This window comes from Mustelus asterias, unplaced genomic scaffold (genome assembly GCF_964213995.1).
Source record: "Mustelus asterias unplaced genomic scaffold, sMusAst1.hap1.1 HAP1_SCAFFOLD_2162, whole genome shotgun sequence".
NCBI lineage: Eukaryota > Metazoa > Chordata > Chondrichthyes > Carcharhiniformes > Triakidae > Mustelus > Mustelus asterias.
The window spans coordinates 30,622-43,473 of record NW_027592107.1 but is presented as its reverse complement, the minus strand read 5'-3'; the positions used below and the strand labels follow the sequence as shown (position 1 = coordinate 43,473).

Sequence of the window (12,852 nt, the reverse complement as noted above, 5' to 3'; positions counted from 1 at the left end):
AGAGCTGTTTGTTAATAAGTTATCTCACAACCTAGAAGTATTAGTTAATGGATTAACATATAAGTTAGTTAATGGGTTATCTCATAATATAGAGGCATTAGTTAATGGGTTAACATATAAGCTAGAGCTATTAGTTAATAGGTTATCTAATGGCCTAGCGGCATTAGTTATTGGATTAACATAAAAAATGGAGCGGTTAGTTAATGGGTTATTTCATACCTCGAGGCATTAGTTAATGGGTTAATTCATGATCTAGAGCTGTGAATTATTGAAATAATTCCTGTGACTTAATGAGTTAAGTTACAATCTAGAGCAGTTAGTTAATGAGTTATCACAAGACCTACAAATATTAGTTATTGAGAACTCGCGGTCTCGAGGTAATGAGTAATTGGATAATGATGTGAGTTAAGGTTATCCCTTTGATTTGGTTACTGGGTTAAGGGGCTGGGTTTAGCAGGGTAACTAGCACAGTGAATGGAGCTGTCCCCGTGAGTGAAATGCTAACTTACCTTTCTCCCGGACTGTGTAAAATCCCACTGCCTCACCGTTCTTCCAAAACACCTTCGCAAACTGGTTTGCCGGATGATGGAGAAACTGAGCATCTCCCGGGAGAAATTCCCTTTTCCGATAAACAATCCGATTTAGGAGGTAAAGAACAATCTGTTCAGGAACTGAGTGAACCTGGAATCATCCACAGCGCAATCCACTCAGTGTGATCACAATATCAACTGGATCTAATCTCAGTGTGATCACAATATCAACTGGATCTAATCTCAGTGTGATCACAATATCAACTGGATCTAATCTCAGTGTGATCACAATATCAACTGGATCTAATCTCAGTGTGATCACAATATCAACTGGATCTAATCTCAGTGTGATCACAATATCAATTGGATCTAATCTCAGTGTGATCACAATATCAACTGGATCTAATCTAAGTGTGATCTGGATCTCCGTGGTTTGGGGCTCACTAAATCCCAGCTACTCTCTAATTTGCTGTTGGAGGCACTCATGTTCGGGACATTGGCTGAGGGCTCGGGATCCCCTCCAATCCCACACCTCTCGTTGGAATCTGCTTCCCTGGGGTTCTGAGCTTCCTCTTGTCCCCGTCCAAAAACGCTCTGCCCATCATTGTGAGGCTGGACTTTAACCTGGTGTTGTTAAACTTCTTACTGTGTTTACCCCAATCCAACGCCGGCATCTCCACATCATCATTGTGAGTGCAGGCATGCTATTTGACTATAGCGGCATCACCCTCTCCAATATCATACAATCCCTACAGTGCTGAAGAAGGCCATTCTTCCCATCGAGTCTACACTGACTCTCCGAGAGCATCCCAACCTATCCCTGTAGCACCACACATTTCCCATGGCCAATCCACCTAACCTACATATCTTGGGACACTAAGGGGCAATTTAGCATGGCCAATCCACCTAACCTACATATCTTTGGACACTAAGGGACAATTTAGCATGGCCAATCCACCTAACCTGCACATTTTTGGACACTAAGGGGCAATTTAGCACGGCCAATCCACCTAACCTACACATCTTTGGAGTGTGGGATGAAACCGGAGCACCCGGAGGAAACCCAACAAGAGTCGTGATGAAGAAGGGGGAGACTTCCTGTCCCCTCGCTGAGGGGCCCTGAGGTCAGTTTTGGGGGGGTGTGACCAAGCAAACAGCCCCGAGCCAGGGGTTGAACTCCGCGCCTCTGTGCAGTGAGTTCCTGGTCGCAGCCTCACCAAGTCTCATCACTGACAATTAACCGTACGCCCAGCGCCAGGCTCACCTGTACCAGCCCCTGCCTCGCACTGTTGGATGTTCTAAGGGCATTCTCCAGCGACCACCATCTTCCACCCAGATACAGCGCGACCACTAGGAAAAGGGGAAAGAGATATTCAGTTAGACAATCGGCCTGGCCCTGGGTGGGTTGCCAACTACGATTAAATATATTCCTGGAGCCTCCATCACATGACTTTCCCCCCACGCTGCTGCCATTGGTTGGCCAACAAATCCATCCTTGAGACACATGGCCTTCCTGCACCAATCAGAAAGCAACAAGACTCATCACCCAGTTGGATTTTTAAAAAATTAATTCATGGGACATGGGTGTCGCTGGCTGGGCCAGCATTTATTGCCCATCCCTAGTTGCCCTTGGAGGGCAGTTGAGAGTCAACCACATTGCTGTGGAGTCACAATGTGTTGCCAGCGTTGGACTGGGTCGGGCACAGTAAGTAGTCTCACAACACCAGGTTAAAGCCCAACAGGTTTATTTGGAATCATGAGCTTTTGGAGCGCCGCTCCTTCATCAGGTGAGTGGCACCTGGAGTCACATCTGGAGTCGCATATAGGCCAGACCGGGTAAGGATGGCAGATTTCCTTCCTTAAAGGAACCAGATGGGTTTTTCCGACAATGGTTTCATGGTCGTCAGTAGATTCTTAATTCCAGATATTTTTCACTGAATTCAAATTCCACCATCTGCCGTGGCGGGATTCGAACCCGGGTCCCCCAGAACATTAGCTGAGTTTCTGTATTAATAATCCAGCGATAATACCACTAGGCCGTGGCCTCCCCTTTCTGATGGCTGATTGTTAGATAGCCAAACCTTTCCTCCCACTCGCAATATTTTTATATCTGCTAATGAAAAATGCGTAAAGAAAATGGCAATTTTAAAAATGTCGTGGTGATTTTTCTCCAGGGTCACGCAACGCAGCACAGACTGATCTTTGATTCCTGGAGACTCCCGGCCAATCCCGGAGGATTGGGAATCATAGCCCTGGGTAGGACGGAGGGAGTGGGAAGCTACGAGGTGTATCTGGAAATCGTTCAGTCTGAGACACTGAGCTGGGACTGGCAGAGCGAGGGCCCTCACACACTCTGACCCCTCATGTCTGGGCCACCGGGTGGGCCCAATGCCTTAAAATTCCCAACAGATAGTTTTTCCCCAGGGTGGAAGAGTCAATTACTAGGGGGGCACAGGTTTAAGGTGCGAGGGGCAAGGTTTAAAGGAGATGTACGAGGCAAGTTTTTTACACAGAGGGCGGTGGGTGCCTGGAACTCGCTGCCGGGGGAGGTAGTGGAAGCGGATACGGTAGTGAGTTTTAAGGGACGCCTTGACAAATACATGAATAGGATGGGAATAGAGGGATACGGTCCCCGGAAGAGTAGGGGTTTTTAGTTCAGTCAGATAGCACGGTCGGTGCAGGCTTGGAGGGCCGAAGGGCCTGTTCCTGTGCTGTAATATTCTTTGTTCTTTATTTATTAGTCACAAGTAGGCTTACATTAACACTGCAATGAAGTTACTGTGAAAATCCCCTAGTCGCCACACTCCGGCGCCTGTTCGGGTACACTGAGGGAGAATTTAGCACGGCCAATGCACCCTAACCAGCACGTCTTCCGGACTGTGGGAGGAAACCGGAGCACCCGGAGGAAACCCACGCAGACACGGGGAGAACGTGCAGAATCCACACAGACAGTGACCCAAGCCGGGAATCGAACCCGGGTCCCTGGCGCTGTGAGGCAGCAGTGCTAACCACTGTGCCACCCGTGCCGTCTTTTGGTGCTGTTTGTATTTCTCAGATCCAGCGAGTTTGGAAAGGGCGATGAATGTGAGTTTGGTGGAATATTCTCCACTGAGAGTGAAGCTGGGACAATACTTGAGAAACTCAACACCATTCGGGACAAAGCCACCCGCTTGATTGGCACCTCACCCACAAACATCCACTCCCTGCACCACCAACACACACCTGGCGTTTTGCGACTTTAACCTAGTGTTGTGAGACTTCTTACTGTCCCAACGCACAGTGGCAGCAGTGTGTACCATCTACAAAATGCACTGCAGCAACTCACCAAGGCTCCTTCAACATTAAAACCCGTGACATTCTCTCTTCCACCTTCTTCCGTCGGGAAAAAGATACAAAAGTCTGAGGTCACGGACCAACCGACTCAAGAACAGCTTCTTCCCTGCTGCTGTCAGACTTTTGAATGGACTTACCTTGCATTAAGTTGATCTTTCTCTACACCCTAGCTATGACTGTAACACTACATTCTGCACTCTCTCCTTTCCTTCTCTATGAATGGTATGCTTTGACTGTATAATGCGCACAAGAAACAATACTTTTCACTGTATCCCAGTGACAATAAAAAATCAAATCAAATCAAAAATCTAGAAGGACAAGGGCAGCAGACACATGGGAACACCACCACCTGCAAGTTCCCCTCCAAACCACTCACCATCCTGACTTGGAAATAAATCGACCGTTCCACCACTGTCACTGGGTCAAAATCCTGGAGCTCCCTCCCTAACAGCGCTGTGGGTGTACCTACACCGCATGGACTGCAGCGGTTCAAGAAGGCAGCTCACCACCACCTTCTCAAGGGGCAACTAGGGATGGGCAATAAATGTTGTCCTAGCCAGCGATGCCCACATCCCAGGAATGAATTCAGAAAGAGACCCCAAGAAACAACAGCAAGACCCACATGTATAAAAGAGTTGTGATGTGGAGGTGCCGGCGTTGGACTGGGGTAAACACAGTAAGAAGTTTAACAACACCAGGTTAAAGTCCAACAGGTTTATTTGGTAGCAAAAGCCACACAAGCTTTCGGAGCTCTAAGCCCCTTCTTCAGGTGAGCCTTCTTCAGGTGACTCACCTGAAGAAGGGGCTTAGAGCTCCGAAAGCTTGTGTGGCTTTTGCTACCAAATAAACCTGTTGGACTTTAACCTGGTGTTGTTAAACTTCTTACTGTAAAAGAGTTGGCCAGGATTATGGGTGTTCTGGAAGGATGGTTCAAAGGCCCTTTGTTAACATCAGCTCAGAGACACGGTGGTTAGCACAGAGAGGGGAACAGATAGGGTAACTGGGGAGAGTGGCTGCCTTTCCCCAGGACCTGGGCACTGCTGCGAGGGTCCGGTCGTTCCTACACAGCCCTCTGCCACCATCTGCTGGTGATAGGTGCATATTACCTCAAACTCTGGAAGGACACTTTCTCAGTGGAGGTTAAGGCTAGAATATTGGAGAATGGCGGTGACGGGACAGGGTGGGGAGGGGGGGGGGGTGGTTTGGGGGCACGAGGAAGGTGGGTTAGGATAGGAACCTGCAGAGAGAGTGAGGGAGGGTAGAGTGAGGGAGCGGAGGAGTAACATGGGGGATTCCACAACGAGGGAGTGGGGAAGGGGGTCAGGGCTTAGGGAAGGGTGCAGAGTGTCAGAATAGGATTAAAAAATTAATGAATTAAAACAGAGAGGGAAAAACAACTGAAATATTAAAGAAAAACACTGCGGAGGCTGGAAATCTGAAATTTAAAAAAATGCCACAAATAGTCTGGCAGCGAGAGACCCTGACCCCTCCACACCGACGCTACAGTTAAGAAAGCCCCACCAATGCCTCTACTTTCACAGGAGGCTAAGGAAATTTGGCATGTCCGCTATGACTCTCACCAACTTTTATAGATGCACCATAGAAAGCATTCTTTCTGGTTGTATCACAGCTTGGTATGGGCTCCTGCTCTGCCCAAGACCGCAAGGAACCACAAAAGGGTCGTGAATGTAGCCCAATCCATCACGGAAACCAGCCTCCCATCCATTGACACTGTCTACACTTCCCACTGCCTCGGCAAAGCAGCCAGCATAATTAAGGACCTCACGCACACCAGATATTCTCTCTTCCACCTTCTTCCGTCAGGAAAAAGATACAAAAGTCTGAGATCACGTACCAACCAACTCAGGAACAGTTTCTTCCCTGCTGCTGTCAGACTTTTGAATGGGCCTACCTCGCATTAAGCTGATCTTTCTCTACACCCTAGCTATGACTGTAACACTACATTCTGCACTCTCTCCTTTCCTTCTCTATGAACGGTATGCTTTGTCTGTATAGTGCGCAAGAAACAATACTTTTCACTGTATGTTAATACATGTGACAATAATAAATCAAATCAAATCAAAGAGACAGAGTTTTGTTTTGAGTCCGTGTGACATCTTCACAGCTGGAGAGAGTGAGCAATGAGATGGATTAGGTTCTCTAGAAGAGGGACGGAGCAGGTGGAGAGGGATAGGAGGTCAGTGATTGGGGGGGAGTGAGGAGAGATTGCAATAAAGCGGTGTGGGTCACGGGGTGTTAATGGAATGGAGAATGTGCTAATAGCAGCAGGAAGGTAAGCTCGCAGAACGTGTTCATTAGAAAAACACAAAGGTTGGCGTGAATGATAGGAGGTGGGTTAGTTATCATAGAATCCCTACAGTGCAGAAGGAGGCCATTCAGCCCATCGAGCCTGCACTGTCTCTTACCCAGGCTTATCCTATAACCCCACGTATTTACCCCACTAATCCCCCTAATTTATACCAAAAGAGAAAATGCTGGAAAATCTCAGCAGGTCTGGCAGCATCTGTAAGGAGAGAAAAGAGCTGACGTTTCGAGTCCAGACAACCCTTTGTCAATTTAGCTTTGACAAAGGGTCATCTGGACTTGAAACGTCAGCTCTTTTCTCTCCTTACAGATGCTGCCAGACCTGCTGAGATTTTCCAGCATTTTCTCTTTTGGTTTCAGATTCCAGCATCCGCAGTAATTTCCTTTCAGCCCCTAACTTACACATCTTGGGACACTAAGAGACAATTTAGCGTGGCCAATCCACTTAACCCACACATCTTTGGACTGTGGGAGGAAACCCACGCAGACACGGGGAGAATGTGCAGACTCCGCATAGGCAGTGACCCAAGGCCAGGAATTGAACTCAGGTCCCTGGCCGCTGTGAGGCAGCAGGGCTAACCACTGTGCCACCCTCAGAGAATAACGTTTTGTTTGTGCTGTATGAGTGGGGAACGTTGGAATGAAGCGATTTGGGTTAAATTAATGAACTGATTCGAATTAAGTGGAATTTATATCTGTGGCTCTCTGGTGGCACCTGGTGGTTGTTATTAGGTATTACACACACACACACACCTGTCCTAAAATCCTCTCCCATGCACCTGAATAAATTCACCATTCCCGGGGGGATTAGACATTATTCCAGGATGGGGTCTGAGCAACGCTCGGTACAACTGAAGCCTCTGGTTGTTTGAACTGTATTCGGCTGAATTACAAGCTAACATCCCAGTGTTATTTCCAGTTCTCTCTGTACGTGTGAACGGGGTTTAATTTGTGTAATCAAGGATAGAACTCCCAGTTTCTCACAGTTAAAATACTGTCTTGATTTGTCTTAAAGAACAAAGAACAATACAGCACAGGAACAGGCCCTTCGGCCCTCCAAGCCCGTGCCGCTCCCTGGTCCAAACTAGACCATTCTTTTGTATCCCTCCATTCCCACTCCATTCATATGGCTGTCTAGATAAGTCTTAAACGTTCCCAGTATGTCCGCCTCCACCACCTTGCCTGGCAGCGCATTCCAGGCCCCCACCACCCTCTGTGTAAAATACGTCCTTCTGATATCTGTGTTAAACCTCCCCCCCCTCACCTATGACCCCTCATGAACGTCACCACCGACCTGGGAAAAAGCTTCCCACCGTTCACCCTATCTATGCCTTTCATAATTTTATACACAAATCTTTCTCAGGGCTACGCTCTCCTGCCTGACTCGGTTGAGGAAACAGGCACGGTGGCACAGTGGTCAGCACTGCTGCCTCACAGCGCCAGGGACCCGGGTTCGATTCCCGGTTTGGGTCACTGTCTGTCTGCACGTTCTCCCCGTGTCTGCGTGGGTTTCCTCCAGGTGCTCCGATTTCCACCCACAGTCCACGGATGTGCTGGTTAGGTGGATTGGCCGTGCTAAATTGCCCCTTAGTGTCAGGGGGATTAGCAGGGTAAATATGTGGGATTACAGGGATAGGGCCTGGGTGGGATCATTGTTGGTGCCGACTCGATAGGCTGGATGGACTGCAGGGATTCTATGCTTCTACGAGACAGTGTACATGAACCACCCCCACACCGCCCTCCCCCCGCGAGTCACTGTGTTTACTTCCACTCTCCCAAGGTCTTCCACACCGATTGTAAACTCAATAATCTTTGTGTAACATATTAACCCACAGCAAATAAGGAGAAACTGTTTTTTTATTCATTCCTGGGACATGGGCATCGCTGGCTGGGCCAGCATTTATTGCCCATCCTTAGTTGCCCTTGGAGGGCAGTTGAGAGTCAACCACATTGCTGTGGGTCTGGGGTCACATGTCGGCCAGACCGGGTAAGGACGGCAGATTTCCTTTCCTAAAGGACATTAGTGAACCAGATGGGTTTTTCCAACTCATGGTTATCAGTAGATTCTTAATTCCAGATATTTTTTATTGAATTCAAATTCCACCATCTGCCGTGGCGGGATTCGAACCCGAATCCCCCAGAACATTAGCTGAGTTTCTGGATTAATAGTCTAGCGATAATACCATTAGGCCATCGCCTCCCCCTACTGGGCAGGAGGGTTGGCAAGTTAGAGCCCACAGATTTGAAATTGTTGGTGAAAGAGCGAGAGGGATTGGGGGAGCAGGGTAGGGGGGGTGAGAGGAATTGGAGAGTTCCCTTTATCTGGTGAACTGTTGCCCGGGATGCGCAGTCGGAATGTGGTGGAATGTCTCCAAAGGGTTTATGGGAGACAGGACTTCCCCCTTTCCCACCTTCTTACTAATTGAGTTTAAAAATTGGCAAGTCATGTTGCAGCTTTATAGAACCTTAGTTAGGCCACACTTGGAATATAGTGTTCAATTCTGGTCGCCGCACTACCAGAAGGATGTGGAGGCTTTGGAGAGGGTACAGAAAAGATTTACCAGGATGTTGCCTGGTATGGAGGGCATTAGCTATGAAGAGAGGTTGGAGAAACTTGGTTTGGTCTCATTGGAACGACGGAGGTTGAGGGGCGACCTGATAGAAGTCTACAAGATTATGAGGGGCATGGACAGAGTGGATAGTCAGAAGCTTTTTACCAGGGTGGAAGAGTCAATTACTAGGGGGGCACAGGTTTGAGGTGCGAGGGGCAAGGTTTAAAGGAGATGTACGAGGCAAGCTTTTTTACACAGAGGGTGGTGGGTGCCTGGAACTCGCTGCCGGGGGAGGTCGTGGAAGCAGATACGATAGTGACTTTTAAGGGGCATCTGGACAAATACATGAATAGGATGGGAATAGAGGGATACGGTCCCCGGAAGGGTAAGGGGTTTTAGTTCAGTCGGGCAGCACGGTCGGTGCAGGCTTGGAGGGCCGAAGGGCCTGTTCCTGTGCTGTAATTTTCTTTGTTTCTTGTTCTAATTGTTTAAAGATCTAGCAGGGATACAATGGGAGGAATGGCCTCCATCTGTGCTGTACCGTTCTGCAGTTCCGAGTGCTGGAAAGACGGAGGAGTGAGATATTACTGACCTGCCCCCTTATCCCGGAGGTTGAGCAGAGCCGGGATCCAGTGTCCGGGGACCTCCTTGTGGATGTGGAGGGCGGTCACAGAAGATGGTGTCACAGCCAGCTGGAAGATAAGAAAAGGGAGCCTTCAAACTCCTGCTGTCGGAAGCTCTCACAACAACCAGCAACTGGTGCGGGCCATTCAACCCATCAGGCATGCTACACCATTCAATAACACTGCGGCTACCCTGACTGTGGCCTGAACTCCACTTCCCTGCCCTTCCCCCACTCCCTACCTCCATTAACCCTCATCTGTCTCTTCAAAAAGAAACCCCACATTTTTAAACTGTGCCCGCAAAGCCTGCATGTTCTCCCCCCCATGTCTGCGTGGGTTTCCTCCGGGTGCTCCGGTTTCCTCCCACACTCCAGAGATGTGCAGGTTAGGTGGATTGGCCGTGCTAAATTGCCCCTTAGTGTTCAAAGATGTGCGGGTTAGGTGGATTGGCCATGCTAAATTGCCCCTTAGTGTCAGGGGGATTAGAAACATAGAAACATAGAAAAACTACAGCACAAAACAGGCCCTTCGGCCCCACAAGTTGTGCCGAACACATCCCTACCTTCTAGGCCTACCTATAACCCTCCATCCTATTAAGTCCCATGTACTCATTCAGGAGCCTCTTAAAAGACCCTATTGAGTTTGCCTCCACCACCACTGACGGCAGCCGATTCCACTCGCCCACCACCCTCTGTGTGAAAAACTTCCCCCTAACATCTCCCCTGTACCTACCCCCCAGCACCTTAAACCTGTGTCCTCTCGTAGCAGCCATTGCCACCCTGGGAAAAAGCCTCTGAGAGTCCACCCGATCTATGCCTCTCAACATCATATATACCTCTATATCTATTAGCAGGGTAAATATGTGGGTTTATGGGGATAGGGCCTGGGTGGGATTGTGGTCGGTGCAGACTCGATGGGCCGAATGGCCTCCTTCTGCACTGTAGGGATTCTATGATTCTAGTTCTCGGCTCTGCACCGTCCAAACAGCATGAACAACCCCTGGTGCAAGGTTTGAGGGACACTTTGACAGGATGGTGTATCTGTCAGGATGGTGGGGGGAAGGGGGGGGAGGGGGGGTCCGTTTCTGACAGCTGTAAAGGAGGGTGCTACTGAACCCTAAGGTTCCTCTCCACCCCCCCCCCCATTCCCCCTCCCCAACCCACCACCCCCCAGCACCAATCATGGAACTCCCCAGGCTGGCTCAGATGCAGATCACAAAACTCATTGGCTCACGAGTAAATGGTAGACTGGCCGGGGCACTGACACAATCCAGCGGACGCGGAGGGATTCTGCGATCAAAACGATTCCCAGGATGGTGTGGCCCAGGATGGGGACAGTCCCGGGGGATCTAAGATGGTCGGGCAGCGTTTCGAGTCTGGATGACTGTGCTGAGTGTCTGACAGAGGATCCAGACTCATAGAGTCACAGAGGTTTACAGCATGGAAACAGGCCCTTCAGCCCATCTAGCCCGTGCCGCCTCTTCTTCTCACTCAAAGCATTGCCTCTATCCTCTCTCTGCAGAGGCTGTCAGACCTGCTGAGATTTTCCAGCATTTTCTGTTTTTGTTTCAGATTCCAGCCTCCGCAGTATTTTCCTTTGACCTCAGGACGACCCGTTCAACAAGACAATCACCGCGTTCCCGGTCTCAACTTAAACAGTTGGACGTGGTTTAAGGAGCTGTGAACTCTGATTGGTTCCTGGCTCCTTAAAGAGATCTGTGGCTGGAGCCAATCCGTAGTGAAGAAGATGGCGAAGATTTGGTTACCGTTTCTCCATTGGTCAAACTAAACCATTCAGTGGATTCCTCGTCCCTGCCACGAAGCCTCGCTAGATAGGCCTCAGATGACTGTATTATAGCATCCCAATCTCCATTGGTTAAGGTGTCCACAGGGTAGCTCATCACTGCAAGGACAACAATTTCATACAATCATAGAATCCCTACAGTACAGAAGGAGGCCATTCGGCCCATCGAGTCTGCACCGACCACAATCCCACCCAAGCCCTATCCCCATACATTTACCCTAGCTAGTTCCCCCTGACACTAAGGGGCAATTTAGCATGGCCAATCCACCTAACCAGCACGTCTTTCAGACTGTGGGAGGAAACCGGAGCACCCGGAGGAAAGCCACGCAAACACGGGGGGAGAATGTGCAAACTCCACACAGACAGTGACCCAAGCCGGGAATCGAACCCGGGTCCCTGGCGCTGTGAGGTAGCAGTGCTAACCCACTGTGCCACCGTGCCACCCTTTTAATAAAAGTCAGACCTGCCTTCGTCCTGAGATAATTTTATCGTCAGCCAGGCTTCCAGCTCACACTCTCACCTCCCCAATGGTGCTTGGTTCAGAGGCTGGAACGTCAGGGGGGTTGCTGCACGGTCAGAGATGCCCGCTCTCGGGTGGCACTGACTGGGCCTGAAGGATACCACTTTTTAAAAACTGCCTTCTCCCTTTGGGACATGGGCATCGCCGGCTGGGCCAACATTTATTGCCCTAATTGCCCCTTGAACTGAGTGTCTCACTCGGCCATTTCAGTAGGTAGTTGGGAGTCAACCACATTGCTGTGGCTCTGGAGTCACATGTAGGCCAGACCGGGTAAGGATGGCAGATTTCCTTCCTTTTTAAGGGTTTAGTGAACCAGAGGATTTTCACAGTAACTTCACTGCAGTGTTTGGGTGGCACAGTGGTTAGCGCTGCTGCCTCACAGCGCCAGGGACCCGGGTTCGATTCTCGGCTTGGGTCACTGTCTGTGCGGAGTTTGCACATTCTCCCCGTGTCTGCGTGGGTTTCCTCCGGGTGCTCCGGTTTCCTCCCACAGTCCGAAAGACGTTAGGTGAATTGGCCGTGCTAAATTCCCCCTCAGTGTACCCGAACAGGAGTGTGGCGACTAGGGGGATTTTCACAGTAACTTCATTGCAGTATTAATGTAAGCCGACTTGTGACACTGATAAATAAAGATTGGCGTTTAATAATGGTTGTCATGGTTACTGAGACCAGCTTTACATTCCAGATTTATTAGTTGGTTTTAAATTCCACCAGCTGCTGCGGTGGGATTTGAACGCTGTGTCCCCCAGAGGATTGGGCTGGGTCTCTGGATTATCAGTCCAGTGACATTCCCACCAAGCCGCCATCCTCCCCAGCTGGATGGGGAGCAGTGAGTTCTCCCAATGTCCTTACCCCAGATTGTTGCAAATGTAAGGACATTCATTCAATCTGTTCCTGCGGGAGGCTTTTATTGAGTGGATCTGAAGATGTCTGCTGCCAGAGACAGCCTCATGGCTTAGTCACCTGACTACAGAAAGAAAAAGGTGTCAATCAGACTGGTTACATTTCAAAACCCAAACATCCTGCCGTTAATATTGAATGAAAGATACAAACATCCCCTCTTGTCTGGTGAACACAAGGCATATTTACATGCGTAATCTTGTGTGACTGTGAGTTACCCAAGTTACCCACCATACACCCACTGTTCTCATGCATTAACAGCTGTT

The 12,852-nt window shown here is 49.3% G+C and overlaps 1 protein-coding gene across 6 annotated transcripts in view; it reads right to left on the bottom strand.

Moving 5' to 3' along the window:
- LOC144489417 (protein FAM169B-like) overlaps window positions 1-12,852 on the bottom strand; it is a 32,504-nt gene that overhangs the window by 18,451 nt on the left and 1,201 nt on the right. For 2 of the 6 annotated variants that reach the window (XR_013496968.1, XM_078207254.1), the window contains exons 2-6: window positions 12,539-12,653; window positions 11,129-11,265; window positions 9,333-9,432; window positions 1,795-1,880; window positions 510-681 (exon numbers count right to left, since the gene is read on the bottom strand). Coding sequence is in view for 4 of the 6 variants with exons in the window: in XM_078207254.1 (XP_078063380.1) it covers window positions 510-681; window positions 1,795-1,880; window positions 9,333-9,432; window positions 11,129-11,265; window positions 12,539-12,569 (526 nt within the window). In the remaining 2 variants the exon portion in view is untranslated. The remainder of the gene's footprint in view (window positions 1-509; window positions 682-1,794; window positions 1,881-9,332; window positions 9,433-11,128; window positions 11,266-12,538; window positions 12,654-12,852) is intronic. The other 4 variants (XR_013496969.1, XM_078207257.1, XM_078207256.1 and 1 more) reach the window with 3 other exon arrangements.